Source organism: Copadichromis virginalis, linkage group LG8 (assembly GCF_057382275.1).
Source record: "Copadichromis virginalis isolate Kocher_CV1m ecotype Utaka linkage group LG8, C_Virginalis_male_GT1.1, whole genome shotgun sequence".
In the NCBI taxonomy this organism is placed as follows: domain Eukaryota; kingdom Metazoa; phylum Chordata; class Actinopteri; order Cichliformes; family Cichlidae; genus Copadichromis; species Copadichromis virginalis.
This window is the reverse complement of record NC_140625.1, coordinates 485,334-507,139: the sequence shown is the minus strand read 5'-3', so window position 1 is coordinate 507,139 and position 21,806 is coordinate 485,334. Positions and strand designations below refer to the sequence as shown.

Genomic DNA, 21,806 nt, shown 5'->3' with positions numbered 1-21,806 from the left:
CACGGCCCTGACAACCACACTGGGGCACATATTCACCAAAACACAGCACACCTTGACAATCTTATCAAGCAGTGCTGTCTTCATCCTCACATGATATGAGTAATCGGATTGGCATTGTAGAAAAATGACACGCGAAGCTGTCAAACACTCTATTTAAAAACTATTAAAATAAGATATTTCTGCTGATGAATACACTGAGCTGGGTTATAGTGCTGTGGCTTATGTTGAAATCTGCTGTGCTGTAGGGGAACAGGCTGTGTTGTCTTGTTGTGTGCATGTTTGAGTTGTGTTTCTTTTGAGATGGTATATTTTTTTCTTAACAGAAACAGACTGTGTCCAGGGTGAGAAGGGTCAGCTGTGATCTGAGCTGCACGCCCCAGTGTCCTGGAGGTGTACAGGTCCTGCAGAGATGGGAGTTTGCAGCCAATCACCTTCTCAGCAGAGCGCACAAGGGTTGCCCGGGGCGGCATCGTGGTGGGGGGCGGCATCACGGGCATCGGCGAGAAAAAAAAAAATAAAAAATTGCTCGTACTCATGCTGCCCCGACATCAGCCGGCGCATATTGGGAATGGTACAGGCACCGATCGGTTTTCTATCGCCCATTTGCTGGGAGTAAGGGCGCCCTCCGTTTGCGAGGTGCGCCTGCTGCTTCGCAAAATAAACACTGAAGCAGTTTCACAAAACTTAGCGAGCAGTTTGCTGACTGTAGCATGGGAGATGGGTGGTCTCGTAGGGTGTCTTGCATTGAAATCTGCTGCAATGACCCGGTTACTGCGTTCACCAGATATCAACACAATTTCGATCCGCTCCTAACATGTTAACCTCTTCGACATATCAATGGCTGTGAACAAAGAGAAACTTGTAAATAACTCATGAAAGGATAACCAAGCACACCATTGGGCAGAGAGAGTGTTCGCCCGTGGCGCCAAACAGGCTAGGACCGCCACTGTCCCTGATAGTGGCTCCAGCGTACCACACGGTGATGGAGTTGAGGATGGACTCGATGATTGCAGTGTAGAATTGCATCATCGCCCGTGTTGGCAGGTTGAATTTCTTCAGCTCCCTCAGGAAGTACATCCTCTGCTATGGCATCATGGCCTTGGACTCATTTTTACAACTTTTTAATAGGAAAAAAAGATTAATTTTAATTAAAAAATGTTTTGACATTTGTGAAAATGGAATTTTTCCTGTATTCATTTTTTTTACATTTGTTTTGGTTTTTATTGCCTTTTGAGTCAAAAGTCTCCAGAGGCAGATGCTTGGTTTCCTGGTATTTCAAGACATTAATGCAATGGAAAGGGATTTAAAAAAAAAGAAAGAAAGAAAGGAAACAGTGGAAAGTGAATCTCACATGAAGCGGAGGAGCTCAGAGTTCTCTCACTAGTCTAAATATCTTCAGAAGTGAGTGCAGATAGTAGTGGGAACATTTACTCAAGTACTTAAAATACATAAAGTCTGTGTTTCAGGTAGGTGTTTCCATGTTATACTAGATTCTGCTATTGTCATGGTTGGCTGTGTGGCAGGCGAGCAGAAGCGGTGGACGCAAAAATGCAGGACTCTTGGAGACGGGAATAAACTGAAAACGCAGCTTTATTGCTGGAAGAATGACTGACAAAATAAAACTTACAAAAGGAAAACAAGACTCTAAAGCGAGGTGCTGGAGGACTGGACATTACAAACACACAGCAGGTTGAAGGTACGACGCGACAGGGAGCCCAGGAAAACACAGGGCTTAAATACACAGGGGAGTAATTAGGGAATGGGCGGGAGGGAGGGAGACACAGCTGGGAGAAATCAGGCTAACGAGACAGGGGAGAGGTAAAACTGAACACACTGACATAAGACATGAACTTTCAAAGTAAAACAGGAAATAAGAAACAAATCACAAAACCGCAAACATATCCACAGTCATCCAGGACACACATATATATACACTCTGCACAGTTATGTGTTAAAAATACAGTAGATCAGGTCCATCAGTCAGAAACGGAGCCTGGAGACGTCTGAGACAAAGCTTTTGTAGCTCTTTGTCGACGTTCCTCATAATATTTCTAAAAAAAAGGGAAAAGTGAGAAAACAAACATCGTTAGGCCAACAGTGTGATTTTGTGTGCTGAATCGTGTATATGTATGTGCGTGCGTACCTGCAGGTTGTCGTAGTGTTTCTGGCTGCAGCAGTGGAGTTCCTTGGCGGTCTTCTCATTCAGGCAGAAAACAGAGCAGATGTTACAGAAAAATCCTGATTTAGGGACCACAAACTCCTGACCTGCAGAGAAGCAGAAACAGGAAGATTAGACAAGTATTAACAACACATTTGAATTTAGAGTGTGTGTGTCTGACCGATGGGGCTGTTAGGGTTGAACTGAGGCAGTCTGAAATCTGCTACAACACACGGAGACTGAGAGCGAGATCGCTTTGCCTCAGCTCCGACAAGCTCCCTCCTGCGTTTAGCCACAACTGAAAATGAAAAGAGCGACACGTTAATCATCAACGAATCTGCTACAGGAGCCACTGGGTTTATAACATATTTAAACATTCAATTATAACTCAATAATAATTGAACAAATGATTTCGATTTACTTGAAAAGCTGAAACGTTCATCGGCCACTTTATTAGGTACACCTGTTTGACTGCTCATTAATGCGACTCTCTAATCAGCCAATCACATGGCAGCAACTTAGTGATTTAGGTATGTAGACATGGTCAGATGACCTGCTGAAATTCAAACTGAGCATCAGAATGAAGAAGAAAAATAATTTAAGTCACTTAAACGTGGCATGTTTGCTGAGCTTAGCATTTCAAAAACTGCTGATGTGCTGGGATTTTCCCACAGAAGCATCTCTAGGGTTTACATAAAACCGTCTGAAACAGAAAATATCCAGTGAGTGGCAGTTCCCTGGAGGAAATGCATTTTTGAGTTTAGAGGAGAATGAAATAACTGCTTCACGCTGACCGGAAGGCCAGAGCAAGCCAAACAACCACTTATTACAATGCACAAGAGCATCTCTGAACGCACAGCACATCCAAGACTGAAGCAGATGAGCTACAGCAGCAGAAGACCACACTGGGTTCGACTTCTCTAAGCTAAGAACGCAAAACTGAGGGTACAATTCACACAGGCTCAGCAACGCTGTAAAATAAAAACGCTGCCTGGTCTGTTGAATCTCAGTTTCTGCTGTGACATTAGGATGGTAGGGTCAGAAATCTTGGATCCATCCTGCCTTGTATCAAAATCTCAGGCTGGTGATGGTGTGGGACATAGTCATCGCACCAACGGAGCATTTCTTAAACACCACATATATAAAATATATTACTACCACCAGGCTGAATGTCTGTAGCACAGTGAGGAGCACAAATATGAGATCAGAGCCACAAAATATCACAACTTGTCTTTTTATATTCACTTTACTGTGTTTTGGCTGTCAGAGCGGTGTATTTTGCTGATTTAAAGCAGCTCTTTGTACCTTTAATGTCGGCCATGCTCCATCCATCATTCTCCTCTCCCTCCTGTGTCTCGTCATCAGGACACTTGGGCTCTGGCTGCTGTCCAGCAGGGGCGGCTGCAGCATCGGGCTGGGTCCCTGCTTCCTCCTCGGTCCTCTGGCTCTCCGCCTGGCAGTCACCTTTGGTCACTGCATCAGTCGATTCTGCGGTCTTCTTGGTTTTCATTTTGAGGTTGTCACCAGAGTCTTGCAGACGCTGTTTCAGGCTCTTCAAACTGAATTTGAAAGCAAAGATGCCAGTAGGTTACCACGAAAAGAGGTTTGTTGTCACAAAATGTTCATGTGAAATAAGAAATTCCATTTCAAATTCCTAATCTAGAGTTGCTTATATCTAAATCACATGCTGCTCTTTTTGCATCTTTGGGAACTGTTTACTACAGACGACCTTGAGGAGCGTATGGTATATTTGACTCTGCCACTAAAGCTGAAAAAGAAAGATACTCACGACTCAATACGTCCAGCTTTACTGCTATGAAGAGGAGAGAAAGAAGCACAAGGTCAGACAGACATGAAGACACTTTAAAGAAAATGAAGAAACACAGTGTAAAATAAATTTCCTCTTTTTCTCACTTCTGATCGTGGGACACACTTACCAAGCAGATAAATAGTCCTTGGTGACTTTGCTCTCCATCACCTGTGTTAATCCACCAGGTTCGGCCATCTCAATGCATATCTGAGAGAACAGAACGGATATTTGAGCAACACAGTGGTACTCAATGGGTGTGCTACAGGCACGATTTGTATTGTACAGGGCGATAAAGAATTTGTCCTGGCGAGTTTCTTTACTGCCCTGTACGATAGTACAAGGCAAAGAAAAAAAAATCTTGGAGTTTTAAACTTGCAAATGGGAAATAAGTGCAAACATATTTCTATACTTTTGCAAAGTTTTGATTGAACAATAAAACCACTGAGCAAGAAACACTAAAAGAATAACTTAGCGCTGCCTCAAACTGCAGGGATCTCCCCTGCTCGATGGGCCAGGACAAAAGGCTGAACAGGTCATAAGATTACTACTTGGTTGAGAACTTGGTGCATTTCAGGCAGTCCTTCTTCACCAGTGTTTGCAAAGGCATGTGTAATTCAGATTGCCTGCCGCAGGGACTGTCTGTACATGGAATATTTAAACTTGCTCAACTCGTGTTAAAAAACCACAAAGTCTCCTTCAGACTCATTTAAAATGTTTCTCAATATGAAAAGAACAGCAGACACCATGACAAGCCTTGCAGCCTTCTGTAAAACATAAAACAGTTGCACGTGTTTATGAAATCGTACCCTGTTGGCAAGCGGCAAGAATCTGACAAAAGCAGCGATGGACGCCACCACTTCCATGATCATCATGACAAGGTCCACATTCACCTCGGAGACCTCCACACTCAGCAGCCGGTCCTCCAGAGACTCCGACTCTGGAACATGCTGAAAAACAACCAGCGTTAAGATCAGGGAGACCCGAGCCTGCTGCTTTTACAAGACAGATTTATGTGACTGCTGCCTTACAGTGGTGCTCCATTTCATCATGCTTCTATACATGCTCTCCTGTGAAAAGAGCAGAAGATGAAAGGGGATTACATCAATCGCTGATCCTCTGTTTGTACAATAAATATTGAATAACTCTCCTCCTGGTTAGAGTGTTTTTAATCTTCTATTGAGCACATTTAATAAGATAAATATTGGACTCCACTGTAAGTGAGAAGTGACTCGATCCTGGTTTGCATCTTTGTGGCAAAGGATTCATACTTCAGGACAGTAACGACACAACATATAACAAGGTTTTGCAGGAACTATTTGATGCTATTTGAGTCTCAGTGTCAGGTCTGACGGTGCCCCGACCGGCGCCCTGTGTGTATGTGTGTGTTTGTTCTCCTCTCTCTCGCTCTGTTTCTTCCTCTCCTGCTCCGCTGCGATTGGTACGCGGTCGCGTAGCAATGGGAGATCTCCGACCCGGAAGTGCTGCCGCTCTGAGCTGCTGTCCCACCTGCGACTGATTCCTCGCCAGCTGCTGCCAATCATCCACCGTCGTTGGCAGAGCTATTTAATGGTGTGGCTGAGTGACAGACAGCGCTGGAGTATTGCACCAAGCCTGGTAGTGACTCGAGCTCAGCAAGGGTAAAGCAAGTGTTTGATAGCGGAGGGAGGCTAATCGTGGCTGTTTTGCCTTTTGCCAGGAAGCGAACGAGGCGGAGAGACGGAAGGAGAGACGTCACTGATGCACGGGAGTTGTGTGGACACACGAGGAGAGACGGGGAGAGGAGCACTGAAGGGACTTGCACTATGGATAACTGTGGATTGGCTTCACTGTAAATAAAGACACTGTTCAACTTTAACGAGAGGTCCGCGTCTGGGTTCACTAACTCACCATCCTTAACACTCAGTGACTTTCCGCAACAGTTGTCAGACCTCAATTCCTCTTAACATGTAGCTGTGGAGAGAGCTCTCAGAAAGCTCCTGAATAGCTAGCCCACAAGGAAACTTGAGAGGGGAAACGCTGACGCTAGAAGGTTAGCAGCGACTGAAGTTTCAAAATAAGTAAGGGCATTACTTAATAGTCAGTAAAACACTCTGGAACCTATGTCTGGGTCTTTAAAGTTTACACGGGGCTGACTTCACAAGGAGCTCTGTGGAAATTTAAAGTGGTGGCGGAATGACGTGGGTTGTCGCCTACGAACAGAAAAGTGGATAAAGTTCATGCAGCTTTTGTGCTGCTGTTGCAAAAAGGAAGGAACAAATACAGACGAAGTAACAATAAATAGTTGATTTGAAATTCATGCATATTTTTAGTTTTTCCATTTCTTATTCAGATATTTATCAATGAGTGACTTATATGTATGTATATATTGTATATATTGTGCTATTCCTTACTTCTTGTATCTGTCTGTGTTACTGTTTGTACTGTAACCAATATATTTCCCCCAGGGATCAATAAAGTACTCTGAGTATTCTCATTCTAGTAATATTAGCCCAGAGAAGGATGATGCTGTGCTCACTCCTTAGAGGAGAAATCTGTTTTGATTGGGATCTGAATAGTTTGAGTGAAACAGGAGCATGCCCCCGATTTAACAGCCCCCGATTGCTCCATTTTCATACCTCACTTGTACCAGGAAGCATGTCTTGTAAAACAATGTGGATTCTGAGCGTCCACTCTCCAACAGTAACTGGATTTTTGAGGTAATCCCTGGCGAAATCGCAGCACGCATCCCAGCTGTTAAAAAACACAAAGGCCTGGAGGGGAAAAATGATGCAGAGGAAACATTCAATATCAATCATTAAATTGAATTCAATTTGCAAATGCAAATTTCTCTGTATCAGCCTGCTGGGTCTACTCCTCACCCTCCTCTGCAGTGATAAAACGATTATTTTGTAGTACAGAGTCTGAACAGTCTGATCAGGGACGTAACGCCACACCAGCTTGGTGACATCCTCCTGTCTGTAGTTTCCTTCTGGCAAACCGGTCAACATGATGGTGGAGAACGTAGAACCTTGAGATTGGGCTTTCTGCAAGACACAAGGTTCAAGAACCAAAGTTTATTCGAAGAGAAACTTTGCGGTACTTTTTAAAAAATATATTATTATTACTGAGCACATAGAGAAGACAAAATGAAACCAACTTTAGCAGAAAAAAAGAAATGTGGTTTTTGAGGTGAGTATTTGGAAAAATGGACACCTCTTGGTATTTACTCAAGGATTCCTGTTTAACACATGAAACCTGGGTTTATAAGATGCACTCACCTCAATGTCATCAGGTTCACTGACAGTTAAATACTCTAGAAGTGTAAAACAGACACAGTTAGTAACAGTCAACACTTTATATCTGGAGGTTAATTTTAGTTTCCAGCTGTTTCTCTCACCTGGGATTGTGAACCAAGGAGAGACAGTGGGGAACACAAAGGGACTAGTTGTCATTGTGATCCAATATGGTGAAGTGCTGCGTTGTGGGATGGTAATATCTTCTGTTGGGACAGTTGCACCATCAACAGCAACCTCGCTGTCTGGCAAAGCTTTGTCTGGCAATCTTGGTGCTGCACAAGCAAAAATAAGTTTTGTTAAAAGTTTTGTGGGGGAAAGAAAAGGAAAAACGAGTGGTGCAAAACAGGTTTTTAATGTTTACAATGATCCAGTAATATCAATGTTTTGACTTTTATTTGAACTTTAAGCACCTTTACAGATACCCAAGGTATCATAGACATCAGAAAAACAACGATTAGTGGGTTAGATCAAATGCCAGACTGAAAAAGTGCAGTTTAAGTAATGGCTCTGGCTCATGTGTCTGGGGCAGAGACAAGCAGAAGGAAATTGACCACTGATGGAGCAAAGATTTCTGGAGGGGCCAGAAAAGAGGTCAGAGAGATAATAAGGCAAATGAGCATCAAAGGATTTGTGGGAACCAGAATCACAGTGTTAGTGGATAAAAGTTGAGGGAATGTGTCACAATGATTGATTGTGAACAACAATAAATCAGCAGTTTTGTCTGCACTTTATCCACAGCCCAGGGGAGACCTGAAAAATCTATTCATGAGTGTTTCACAAACAGAAAGCGAAAGAAAGGTCTGACCTTCCATTAACTTAACCCATCTTTTTGTTTCCGTTTAATTCATATTTGTTTAAAATCCCATTTAAAAAACACTTACGCAGTGAGGTACATCCACACTGTGGTATTTTCAGCCTTGACAATTTGTGGCCGGTGGGCCGTTTTAGAAGGCTGTACCAAACGCCAAGGCGATCAGCATCACGAAGAGACTGAAATTCGATAAACACCTGAAACACAAGAAAGAAAATGTATTCTGAACATTTTACCTTCACATTGTAAATGTTAGAAAACAAGTGCTAAGCACACGTGGAAAGAGTGAACTAAGTACAGCTTTATTGTGGAGTTCACTGGATTCAAGAGTCAGAAATCCTGGCTCAATGATGCACTGGAGCCATGCTCAACATGACCCCTGCACTAATGCTGTAATGTGATAAATACTAGTGCGCATGAGCATATGAAGAATTGCTCAGCGAGCAGCTTATCGGCAGTCTCTCTTTACTATCGCTATAGTTTTGCAGTTGTGCTTTCCTCAAGATAAGTAGCATCCAAATCTAGACACATTATCTCTTTTGAAGGATGGATTTATGAAGGTTGGTGCACGTCCTTTAGTTTGGTGTGCAAGCGGTTAATCTGTCAATTTTTCTGTATGGTTAAGATTACACTTACACAAGCACATATCTCACACAGCCTTTCACAGACTTCTAACACATGCACTTGTTGGCATTTATGAGTGTGTTTATACCTTGTTGAGAAGAGGCAGGTAGTTTCTTACACAATCCATTTTTTTCAAAGCTTCTCTGAGATGCCGGGACTCGCCTGGCGAGATGTTCCTGATGTAGATTAATCGTGCTCCATTGTCAGTCACTTGCTGCTTCGAGAAAACCGGGTTAACGTGAAAAAACAACAACCCCACAAACAGTATGACATTCCAAACATTCTTATACTACAGCTCCAAGATCAAGGCCATAAGTTTGCACTTATATTCACACAGCAGGTATGCACCCTGGCAGCTATCTTCATTTTCCAAACAATTTATAATTGCAGCTCTCGCTGTTTTTGATAACACTGGTTGAAAAAGTATTTAAACTAATGTACACACAGTGCCGTGGAAAACGCATTTGGCTCGTTCCCAATTTCCTAATTTTTTGCACAAGTTTCAAATCGTTAAACAAATGTTTAAAAAAAATACAAAATGCATTTTTAAATGAGGATTTAATTTATTCCAGGAAAAGAGTTCTCCAAACCTTTCCTAGCCCTGTGTGAATATCTGAAAAAACGGGTATGTCCCCATTTTTCAAGGTGTTTTGACTTGGATGTGAGTGCTTCCAGTTATGACTTTATACTCTGACCAATAAATCTAAAGGTATTCGAGTGCAGTCTTTGTTTCTGAGATATGTGCGTTACTTACATAGCATAGCCGTTTCATCAGAGACTTATAAAACTCAAGCTGAAAGAAAAAAAACAGTTCAAAATCATTACATCACTTCGGATTCGGTTCGATTTATTTCAGCTTAAAGGTATTTTTTTCTACAAAAAGAAATATTTTTTACATTTATAATCACACTTTAAATAAACAAGCAGAAACAAATATTTTCAAATAATTGTAATAACATCTGTCACAACAGTAGATTGCATTATCTACACACAGTGCTTACCGGCGTCATTAAAATGTTGCCCTTCTCAACCTGCAGTCGAAGTTTAGAACCACTGAGAATAAAATCGTGATTTTCTGATGCTAGCACGATGTTTTTAGCTGCCACTGCTGTCGGCATGAGGGCAAAAGCCTGAAGGAAAAACAAACAACCAAACACTGATTTTTACTGAATAACCATGAAGACAGGCACTCACAAAATATGTATTAACTAACTAAATGTTAGTTAGGTCGTCTTAGAAAAGAGATTTAGAGCGCCATTAAAATGAAGGTCATAACCCAGCCCAATGCAAACTGGTGCTTACCATGCGTGCCTGTGGTATAACGTAGATCGTGTCGTCGTAATACTCAAATCGGTGTCGAGTGAGCAGACCGGCGATGTCCTCCTCTGCGTAACAGCCATCGTGATACTCTGGCAGGTTGCTTATTAACAGCACCTTGTAATCAAGCGAAACAAGCTGTGCAAACGAAAAGAATTTCAGGATCAGTTCACAATTGCAATGGAAGAAATTCCAGACAGAAATCTGAAAAATGCAAACATTAACTTATAAACCTCACTTTGAGCACTGTCTACAACTATGAACACAATCAGGTACCTATTACAAAATGTTTCTGATGCTAATTTTCCTTTACTTCTTTTTTTCTTTCTTTGTTTCACGTAGTGCAGCTCTACCTTGACTCACTGACAAAAAAGGCAGTAAGAGTCAGCTATGAAAGTACTTTTCATTTAAGGTGGATCCATAAACAGTGATAACTGATTCCCAAAAGGCAATGTGTAAACAGCACTATTGCACATGTCAAACTTGGGAAGGAAAAACCTTTTTAAGCACTCAAAACCACCATGTCCTGGATGACTGTGCATATAATTTGAACATGTTAAACTAGCTTTTCAATAAAGGAGTTTTAGTATGTGTTAGTACATGAGATAATTGTTTTATTACAATACTAAATTGGTAACCAAGAATGGTGCAATTCTATTGGTGTCTATACTGACTACAAAATCTCTGGTATTGCGACATCCCTAGTGAATTTTTAACATTTTTCTACATTTACACCTACTTGAGCGTCACCTGACAATGAGATATAACTACAAACTTGTAAAACAAACTGAACTATTTCAGATCAAAACTTAACCACTTTGATAAAGCATGTTTTTCTTACAGGTATAATTGAAGTGTTTTTTTAATGTTACCTTTGAATTGGGAAGTTTGACTGTCTTGAGACAACCTGTGAAGTGCAGAGCAAAAGAAAAACCAAAAAATAATTATGAAATAGAAAATATCTTCACATTGAGAAATCTTTCATACAGATCTTTGGGGATTTCTTACGGATTCTTTCTGGACGCAGTTGCTCTTGTATCCGCTCCCAAAATGTTGGGTGGGTAACAGCGACCGGCTGATCCTTTGAGATCTTCTCTGCAGTCACAGAGTCTTGGAATAAAGGAAATGTAGTTAAGTTCAATAGTGGTAGTTTAGATAGGATGCAAATTACCCAGCTGATCTAAATACAAATCTGCGTGGTTGAGGCCGTTTCTGCTTTGGAAGCCAAGACTTTTGGCTCACCGTCAACTGCAGCACCTTTAATTGGTTCAACAGCCTCCGTAGCCTTGGCTGTATTTTTAGGTGCCACTGCAGCTTCCTTACAAACACACACACAACGAACATACATTAGTTTGTATTACTACCAAAACTGTTAAGTTACTACATTCACACTAAGAATCATACATGAGCACTTGTCATGAGCTTACAAGTATTTACAGACAAGTTGGAGTCTTCCATGCAAACCACAAGCAACTGTGGCAACTTGCAAGCAACCAGTGCGATTCCAAGGATGTTTTCAGTGCAATGTGTATATATAGATTTAAAAAATGCATAATGCAACACAGCAAAATAAAAGTACAGTGTGTATGCTTTCATAGCATTAGACTTGAGCGGAAGCTTCCTGACATGGGGATGACTATATAAAAGCTCAGTATAATCCAAAGTAACTATGAATTTGAGGGGTGCGAGACTGTAGAAGAAATGTAAGGATAACCAACTGACTTTAAACCGCATAATGAATGCAGGACTACAACCGTGAACGGACAGTATATTTATAGAGAATTGTAGCTACGGTGCATAAATATCTATCTTAGATTGCAGAAGCAAACCAGGAGACAAACAGGAGAGGAACTTTCTCTCGATTCACAAGTAGGTCAATGAACTCATCCATCTATAACAGTGACAGGGGCGGATCTAGAAGGGTGGTATGGGGTGGCAAGTGCCACCCTAAAATGATCCCTTGCCACCCCAAGTGCCACCCCAGTTTTGCATATGACAGTGTTGTTTATTAAAATAAGACAGCATTAACAGTTTGAACGTAGTTACAGTCAACAGTGAATATAAATGCTAAAACTGAAAATATTGCATAGTGTTCCCCCCTCCACCATTAACAAATGGTTCAGCCCATAGCAGGACCGGCTTTTTTCTTGTTTTCAGTAGCAAGCGATGCTTATGATTGTGCCAGAGCACATTCTGAACAACACCATGGGAATTTCGCTTTTTACACAGGTGGGTGGATGTTACACTCTGGAAATGGAAGGAAGGTGAGTGTTATTAACCCTCTGTGGTCCACGGACACGCTGCACCTCCAAATCACGTGACTGATGTAAGCTGACACAGCAACAAGCTGCAGCCACGCTGAGTTTCTATTTCAGCCCACATTGAAAATTCGGACTTCAAAGTTTTTAAATTTTAATTACAGGCCAGTAAATCCAGAGTTATGATAATATATATAAGCCACGCTTTGTTCTAAATACTGTCGTCACGTTTTTGTGTGTGTGTGTTTTAAGCGTTTTGTAAGGACAGCACGAAAACAGTAAAGAAAGAAAAAAAGCCACCACCTTCCTAAATGTACCATGTCGACCAATTAAAAAAACAGTCAACGCGTGGGATTTGATTGTTTAGGAAGAGGGAAACGTTTTAGGAGTGACGGTAACGGCAGCGAGACAGAGCAAGCAAGTGAGAGAGAGAGTTTTTAGATGTGGGAGATTTGTGACGTTTAGTGTGGAGTGTTTACTTAGTGTGTTGTCTTGTGTAGTTCTGTTGTGTAGTCGTTTTGTTTTGTGTGTCAGTGAGGGCACTAATGAATGTCACAAAGGCACATTTGCAATGTAAACACTGTCACTAAGTAGAAAACCAGCGGAGTGATACAGCTGCTGTTATCAGGCCTGCAGGTTTGTCCCTGTGCTGTTCTGTCTTTTGGTGGACAAACTTTTTTTTTACTGGCACACATAGTTTGTGGGGCATCTTAGTGCGACACCTAATTGTTCTCTCATTTTAGTTGTAGTAATATTTTTAAATTCTTATACAAAATGAAAAAAAAACAAAAAACGGCAGGTGTATCGGCTGCATTTTTAGATAAATAGTTGTATATGTTTACAAAATGTACAATTTATATTTGCATTTCAAGTTATAAAAATATACTGTGGTGTTTTTTTTTTACAGTAAAAACATACTACTAGGATTTTACGTTCTTTGTGTGGTTTCAGATCAGTAATACTAATGCAGTATGTCAGTGAAAAAAACAACTAAATTCAGTTGAGCTGAAAAGAATGACACCAAACAAGGCAAGGGGAACAAAATAAAATGAAACAATCTGAGGGTGAAATACAAACGTAAACTCAAAAGGAGTCAAAAATGGCCGATTGTATTTCAGACCTCAGTGGGTTCATCCAACAAATCATGAAAAATTAGGTTTAAATTGTTGTTCATGACAGTGCAGATTTCTGACATTTTGTGTCATTTAAGCTGTAACAATGTGACTGTTTTCTAACAGTGTGTCTGGATTTTATACTTGTTGGGCTACATATTTATTTATTATACAGGCTATACAGAAACTCACATGTTTTATGTAACTAAAGTGTGTAATTATGTGGGCTACAGACAATAATTAAGTTCTAGACTATATTTATATGAAAAACGTGTATACTTACTGCATTTGAATTATTCTAACCATATGTAACCACCTGCATATGTGTTTGAAAAATAAGAAGGCTTCGATTTTGCCACCCTATTTGATTTCTTTGCCACCCTAAGAAAATTTCTCTAGATCCGCCCCTGAACAGTGAACAAATTTCAGTGTACATACCTGTAATTTTGACCTAAACAAAACAACTGACTTAGTTTTTCAAAATGTTTTCTCCATAGCAGAAATCACATCACTGTGACAGAGACTACTTACAGTCCCTTGTAGCCTCACCATGGTCGGAGGGGAAGATTTGCCAGCCTGTGGAAACACAGGGAAGAAAATTATGAACAAACCAAATGCAGATTTCATCATGACAACTTGACTCAAACTATCTGCTTGTATAAATCTGTGTTGAAAGATTTAATCTTGGTTGTGTGGCATCAACAATCACGTCATCTGTCACTGATCACATTATAAATTGTCCAAAACTGTGCATTCATGAAAAAAGGCATAATATGAAGTCACCTCTGTCTTCTCTGTGCTAGGCGTCCCTTTAGTTGTTTCTGGAGATGCAGAACGTGAGGACGATGATGATGATGTTGATGGGGACGACTTCATCTTGACTAGCTCAGCCAGCAGGGCAGGAGCCAAAGTTTTGACGACAGTCTCCAGGTCAGACTGGTTTGATAAGGACTGGAGAGCTAAAAGACCACAGGTGCAAAAGAGATTCACACTTTGGTGGGTGCCAAGTCTCGAAAATCATCTACCGTTTCTGAAAGTTTTATAATAGTAGAAAAAACTATGCTGACATTTCTGGTGGCACTGGTCTTTATTTATCCTTTACATTAGTAAAGTTAAGGTTGTGAGGGGGGAGGAGAACTTTGATCTTAGAAAAACTAATGAGTACATACAAAAAAATAAAACATGAAGCAATTTTCAAACCTGATGTTTCCAGCAGTTTCTTTGCCAAGATCTTTGAGCTGCTTGACTTCTTTCGCCTCGGAGATGACCTCTCAGTCGACGATCGCCTCTCCCAGCTTTTCCTCGGTGATGAACGTTTCTCATCTCTTCTTCTCAGTGAGGATCGTCTCTCGCGGCACCTTGAGCGTGATCGATATCGTGAAGAGGAAGGACGGTCATACCACGAGGAGTCAGAATGAGACCGGGACCTGAAAAAAGTATGGATCAAAGAACTTAATAACTCAGAAACATCTCAAAGCACACACCCAGCATGGATACAAAAGGTAAATGCTGTCCACCAATTAAGTTTTTTCAAGTTGATATTTTTATATATATGTTATATTTCACCCTTTAACAATCCACTGGAGAGCTAAATCTTCTTGATTGATCCTAGTTCTCAAAATGTTTGTTGGACAGACCTGCGATTGCGTCTGGACCTGTACAGAGATCGTGATTGGCTTCTGTGTCTCTCCCTTCGGCGGCTGCGTGATTGAGAACAGGAATGACTGTTCCTCCTATTCTGCAAGTCACGGTGGCGACGTGGGCTGCCGGAGCGGGAATGGCTGCTTCGCCTGTCCCTGCTACGCTCCGAGTCACGATGAGTGCGGGGTCTGCGAGAGCGGGAAAGCCTTCTTCGCCTGTCGCTGCTTTGCTCCGAGTCACGATGACTGCGGGGGCTGCAGGAACGGGAACGACTCTCATGTCTGGTTTTCTTCTGGGAAGTCTCAGCAGACGTTGCGGGAGAGGGCTTGGCACCTGACGCACTAACAAGTGCATTAAAAAGAAAAGCACAGTTAAATGAAAGAAAATGAAAGGCTCCAATGCTGGCATGTTTTTTTATTCGCCAAATGACTTCAAATGAAGATATTTACCCTCGCGGTGATGCTATTTCACCGTTCCACTCTGGGTATCTGTGGAAAAACACAGGTACATTTTTGTCAGATGTTGCCAGGTAGAATGTCCTTAAAAATATATTATTGTTCATTAATTCAAAAACTTAGAAATGTATTCAGCCTTTTAACAATAAATCATTAAGGTGCTTTACAGGAACGCAACAAATATGACAAAGAAAAATGAAAAAATACAAATGAACAGTTCTTAGGAAGCTATCCTAGCATTACAACCCCGACATCATTTCGGCACAACCATGGTTGCGCTGCCCCAAAGATATCGGTTCATAATCACGAAGTACAGAGAAGAAAGACTGACTGCTTTCGCAGAAGTTTGCAGTTCTCGATGTGAAGGCTGGTATTCTGGTGGGAGACCCAATCCTAGTGGTCACAACAAAAAACAAACATTTAGACCAGATTCATTATTATCAGGAGCAATGTTTGTCATTGACATCACTTGCTGATAAAAAGGTCACTAAACTTTGCAGTGGCCTTAAAAAAAATCTTAAAATATTAACAGTTAGTCCTTCACTGAACGGAGAAGCATTATAACATTAGCCAGGAGCCTGGATTGCACTTAGAAACCTTCATGGGCCAAAAACAAAACAGGAACAAATAAGCATGACACATTATACCTCTCCTGGGATACAATTTTAAAGATGAAATTATTTAGTATATATGGAAAACACAAGTCAAACATCTGACTACAAACAACCAAAACAAAAGGGTCATCTTAGGCTCTGGATTCTGGACTCTCAGGCTTAGGGGTGGGTTTTTATAATCGATTCATCGATTAAAATCGATTCTGGCTTGGATAACGTAAAATCGATTCATTAAAATCCTGAATCGATTTTTTAATATAAATTTATTTTGCCCAAAATGCCAGAATCTCAGGTGACATCTCACAAAATTTCAAGAACCACCAAACAGTTAAGACAGTAAATGAGAGCAGGAACACGGCTTCTGCACATAGACTTAAACACACAGCGCGACCCGCGGATCAGAATCAGTGAGATGTCGCCTTTCTCACGGTCGGGGCTGAAAGCCGACAGCTCGCTGATTCTGATCTGTCGGCGGGTCCGCGCTGTGTGTTCACGCCCTTTATGAGCCGATTCTAAAGCTGTTAGTTTGATCTCTCTCCAAACAATATTGACCGAACCAGCAGCAAAAGAAGATCCAAACGCTTCACATAAACATCATCATGAATTCACTCTGACTTTTACTGTTTTGCTTCCACCGCGATGCACAGCTCTCTCTCCCTCTCTCTGTACTTCAAGAACAGTTTCCCTTTCTTCATTATTCGCTTGCTTGTTACGCACAAGTCTACCGCTGTTTACAGGCTGTCGGCCGCTGTTTTTTTCCCTTTTACATTCTTCCGAAAAGAAAACCTCATTTCTGCTGTTCAATACTGAACAAATTTAAACTTTTTAAAATTATTCAAAATGTAAAACGCTTAACCGTGTCTCTAATAAAACCGCTGTAACGTCAGAGGTGATGTTCATATGTTGATTAATGGTTTTCTTTCATTTTTGATGTACTGCAGAATATTTTTATAAAATCCCAGGCCAGGAAAATCACCTTCATGTTTTTCTGTGTTTTATCTTCAGCTACTTTGACACAAAAGCATCTGCTGTGACGCTTACACCTGTGATAAAGTCTTGCGTGTGTCAGCTTCCTTTTGATTGATACAAAAATATGTAAATGTACTGATCTGAATTATAATATTTCTGACTGTCAAAATTTCCCAGATTTAAATCGAATCGAATTAAATCGAATCGTGGATCGAATCGATTCGGGACCTTGTGAATCGGAATTGAATCGATTCTAGAAATCAGTGACGATACCCAGCCCTACTCAGGCTCTTCTTATGGCATCAAAATTTCCCAAGGTTCCAAGAAGGTCGTCTCAGGAGAGGCCAAGTTTGGATTAGGACAAAATGCACCACCTATGTTGATCACAGTTAGAGTAGCGACAGGAAGATGATGTTGAAATAGGCCAGAAGAGGAAGGCGCTGTTTCTTTGACGAGGAGCCCAAATGTGAAATTTGGTGCAGCAAAGGAAGGCACATCCATAAAGAGAGATTCAACAATCAGTCAAATTAAAGCTGGTGCTTGTGTAGCTCATGACTGGGCGCTGCGCCCAGGGTGCTTATGTTTGTGGTAGTAAAAGTCTTGTGACACCGAAACACTAACTTAAAGTATGAGCAAAGAAAATTAGTATAACACAAAAACAAGGTGCCTACTGATATAAAATAAAGGACCAAACACACTATTGTTCACTCTAGTGACAAAAGACAAAAAGGGGAACTTTTACATTCAGCAACAGTTCCAGGAAAAGCAAAGCTGAATGAGCACTGTGGAACAGTAGCCCAAGGACAGAGACAAATGAAAAAACAGCCCTCTTCCAACATTTTCTGATGCACAGGTTCTTCATGCTTGCAGATTCTTCCTCATCACGTCATCTGAGGCCTTGGCTCCATTGTTAGCAAATGCCTTGAATGTCTTCGCATGGGTTTACATCAAGTCAAAAGACATTAAATCTATCAATTGCAAGTACAGACCACTGAAGTTTCTGAAGGTCTCTTTGAAGTAGTTTTTTAAATTACAACATCTGGTAGACATATAGTTAAGTTTAGTCTGGACTGTAATCCTTCAAAAGTTCTGTTACAGAATACTGAATTGCAGAAATATGGGAAAATGTGTCCAAATGTTTGCAGTCCAAGTTGGTAGTCTTCCTACAGTCATCATTATGCAGTAATAGTGAATAAAACAAACCAAATAAACTTTAAAGTAGCATCCATGAAGCTTTTTCAAAACCAAAATCCTATAATGGCATTCAAAGTCAAATAATTAAAAACAATCCCAAAACAAAACAAAAAACATTGCGTTTCAAATAAATAAAAACTGACTGAAAGCAAAAACATCGAACAATCTTCGACTTACCTTCATCTGATTACATTCCTTGTTACATAGAGAGCAGGTATGCGGAAAGACCCTAGGTGAAGTGGCAGTGTAGTCTTGCATCTGGGCCAGCACTGGGATATCCTCTGTCACTTGTAAGGTAAAAGGCAGGTTGTCAGGAGTGATCTGATCTTCAGAGTATGAGATTGGATGTTCCAGGTCCTCTTTTTCAAGTCCAAATTGCATAAGGATGTTCACAGCTGTTTCTGAAGTAGACTCTGCAGAGCCCACAGGTTTGGACTTCTTTATGTCCTCTTCCATTGAAGTCTTACTCCCTTCTGGCCTGCAGCTCATTGGCATAGTTAGCAGTGATGGGATTGTTCCTCCAGATTTTGCAGGAGACGCAGATGAAACTCCAGAAGAGCTAAAGCTGGACCCAGGCCCAAGATGAGGAGGTGTCTTATGAGAGTCTCTCTCTGCCTGCATACTCGACTGTCCATAGCGCCCCTGGGCTGAACTTTGTTTCCCAGAGGCATAGGGGTTATATAAGGGATGGGACATGGTGTTAGCAACCTTCAGAAGGTTTAGTAGACTGATGGCTGCAGCTGTCAGGAAAGGGGGGTGTTGTAGATATAAATGGGGCGCGTGTATTGGTTCGGCCACCAATAGCAATGGCGTTATTTATCTGTGTCAACGCAAGGCGGGCTTTCAGCTGAGCCAGCCGCAAGCATGCAGCTTGCTGTCCGATCAGTAAAGAGCTCCCTGGGAGCCTACCATGTAGGGGGCTCTGTTTGTACCCTGGTGCAGGAGAAGGGGTGTAACGCTTCGATGGCAATGGAAAGCTGGAAAGTTAAAAATAAAGAAAACAAAGAAAACAGGTTAATGAGTTGTACTGGGCCTCAGAATCTTGGAAAGATGAAATCCACACAGATGGACCTGGACTGGTGCAAACTGCCATAAGTCATGAACACATCCTCCTACCCCCTAAACATGATCGCAACAAGCAGGATTCACTGCACTGTTAATGTTAGCTATGTTATATTGCTGCCTCTGTTCGGTGGTGTCGAGCCAAACGGACTTTAACGTGTGTTTGAACGAGCTGACGGTTCACTCGTTAAGCTGAAAGAAAGATGCTTTAATCACAGCAGTCACACATGTGTCCACTGTACCATCTGGGAACTCTTCTTGTGTAGCACTCGTAATAACACAAACACTAAATCCTCCTTCTCTGGTGCTGTTGTGTAGCAGTGTGTACACCTGAGACTGTCACCTGTCTGTCTGTCCTGCACTCTCTCTCTGTTTCTTTCTCTCTGATTGTGGAATAAAAGTATGAACGTGTGTTTATAAGTTACACTTGTGTCTGAATCCTGCAGCTTATCACACATTTCATTTCCATGTGTGACAACTGCAAGTGTCCAGAGTGAGGACAGACTGAGGGACCCACTGCTGCACATCATCTGTGAGGCTTTGCAGCCCTGATGATCCACCAGGACAAACTCAGCAGTGTGTGAGGAAGAGGAGGAGGAAGAGCCAGCAGCAGCTGACAGATGGAGAGAATAGACAGACTGTTCCCTGTTTGTGAAGGACTGCTAGGAAAGTTTAACATAACTGTCTGTGCTGAATCAGTCTTATTAGGTAATGTTCAAATAATGTTATCATCCCAGTGTTTTCAGTGTGAGAGAAAGTACTCAGGGCCTTCAAGTTACAAACTATGAAAGGCAGCAACAAGTTCAATGTTCAGAAACCTAAAGTATGTATCAGCAGCAGAATGGAGCTAAAATAAATGTTTGTTTCAGTTCTATGAAGCTTTGAGTATTTTGGATCAGTAGCACTGCTGTGTTTGTTGCATCATATTGCTGTAATTGTTTATATGCTTTATATATTCTGAGCTAAGTTGATCTATAGTGTTACATCATATTCTATAAGGATGTTATGTGATTGTAGACTTTCTGCCCAGTTTGACCCATTTAGCAGAAGTCAGCCTGTTTAAGGCTCTGATATCTATTCTGTATGACTTAAAGCAGTTATGACATGGTCTGATTTTCTCACCCAATAAAGGAATATTTCATGTATCAGTCTACTCTTCATTCTATCAGACACAGTTACCACAGCTCGCACATTTTCTTTTTACACATATATGTAAGCATTGAGCCAAATTTAGTAATGCCAGCATATTAAACGAACAATATTTGTCTTTTCTATATGATACATCTATATACACACTGTCAAACATACTTGTCTTTGAGTGAAGATTTAAGGAGATAGGAAATATAAATAATTGTAACTTGAATCTTATGGCGTTATTTTTGTGCCACTATTCTGAGCGCAAGTAAAAAGAATTTGAGCATAGTGGCACTAAAATAACGCCATAGAATCTTTACTGAAGCTCAGTATTTGACACAGAGTTCGAACTCACTGCTGTGATAACTAATAATGATTAAGATAATAACTATCATATTGGCCATATTATATTTACATTACCAAAGTAAGATGACTTTAGTCTCATGAACAACATGAGCTAATTGTTATTTACTAGCTAATCTTAAAATGACTGTTCAGTACAAAAATGAAGCCCAACAATCATGTTTTACAGTCGTGTGGTCTCAGCCTCAGATACTTATCACATCACACAAAGCTCATGTAGAAACAAATGAACAAAATATGTTCTACTCCGTTTCTGTCAAACAAAGCTGTATGAAACGTTTCCCGCTTTTAGTATAACGGTTGATAGGCAACCTGGGCAGCGCGAGGGAGGCTAGACCGTCCCATTTCACAAGCCTACAAGCCTGTTTTTGTTTTCTTTACAACAACTCGGTGTACATACCGTGCTTTATATGTGTGTAATCCCTTTGTTCTGGTGTGCTCAAATGTATACTCGCAAAAAACTTCTTGCAATCTACAACTTTGCTAACGGAAAGTAAACGCTAAACGGTAGCCAGGTGACCCAGCGCAACGATTTCCGTTTCAATGGGCTGCCTTCAAAATAAAAGCACGAACGGAAACGGCAAATTTCAAGATACTGTAGTAATTCCACTAAAGCATATTATTAATGTTTTGCTTTTATTCCACTTGTTTTGTAGTGTATTGCATTTATAAAATGAGGTTGCTGTTGTAAAATGTGTGACTTTGGGATATCCTTTAAGTGTGTGAGCTCTCATAAAAAGAAAAAAGAAATTTGTGGGATTAAAATATAATTACATTTTATCAAGAATCAAGAATCGCACTAACTGTGACATAAAAAATGTGGCATTTTACCCAGCTAACTATTTTAATTGGAATTATGTTTTGTAAAATATATTTTTTGTTTTTATTTTTTGTTTTTGAAGGCTCTGATAGGATAAATTTCTTAGACAACCAAGAAATTGAGGCACTAGTAGCTAACACTGTATTTGAGTCATTTACTTTAGTAAACTATTTGCATTTTCCTCATCAT

At 40.8% G+C, this 21,806-nt stretch overlaps 1 protein-coding gene across 1 annotated transcript; it reads right to left on the bottom strand.

The window, feature by feature from the left end:
• Window positions 1-1,572: 1,572 nt before the first annotated feature.
• Window positions 1,573-21,335, bottom strand: LOC146702456 (uncharacterized). The gene is made up of 28 exons (XM_085467289.1): window positions 21,198-21,335; window positions 18,416-19,215; window positions 15,793-15,854; window positions 15,456-15,494; window positions 15,003-15,347; window positions 14,566-14,792; window positions 14,149-14,324; window positions 13,897-13,941; window positions 11,238-11,313; window positions 11,004-11,105; window positions 10,868-10,902; window positions 9,981-10,133; window positions 9,680-9,808; window positions 9,433-9,471; window positions 8,767-8,892; window positions 8,125-8,251; window positions 7,345-7,515; window positions 7,226-7,260; window positions 6,827-6,991; window positions 6,584-6,718; window positions 4,997-5,035; window positions 4,775-4,915; window positions 4,096-4,175; window positions 3,948-3,971; window positions 3,464-3,717; window positions 2,340-2,456; window positions 2,144-2,265; window positions 1,573-2,051 (listed from the first exon to the last, which is right to left on the bottom strand). Exons 2-28 carry the CDS (start codon window positions 18,932-18,934, stop codon window positions 1,977-1,979), a joined length of 3,558 nt encoding a protein of 1,185 aa, XP_085323415.1. The 5' UTR covers window positions 18,935-19,215; window positions 21,198-21,335; the 3' UTR covers window positions 1,573-1,976.
• Window positions 21,336-21,806: the final 471 nt, after the last annotated feature.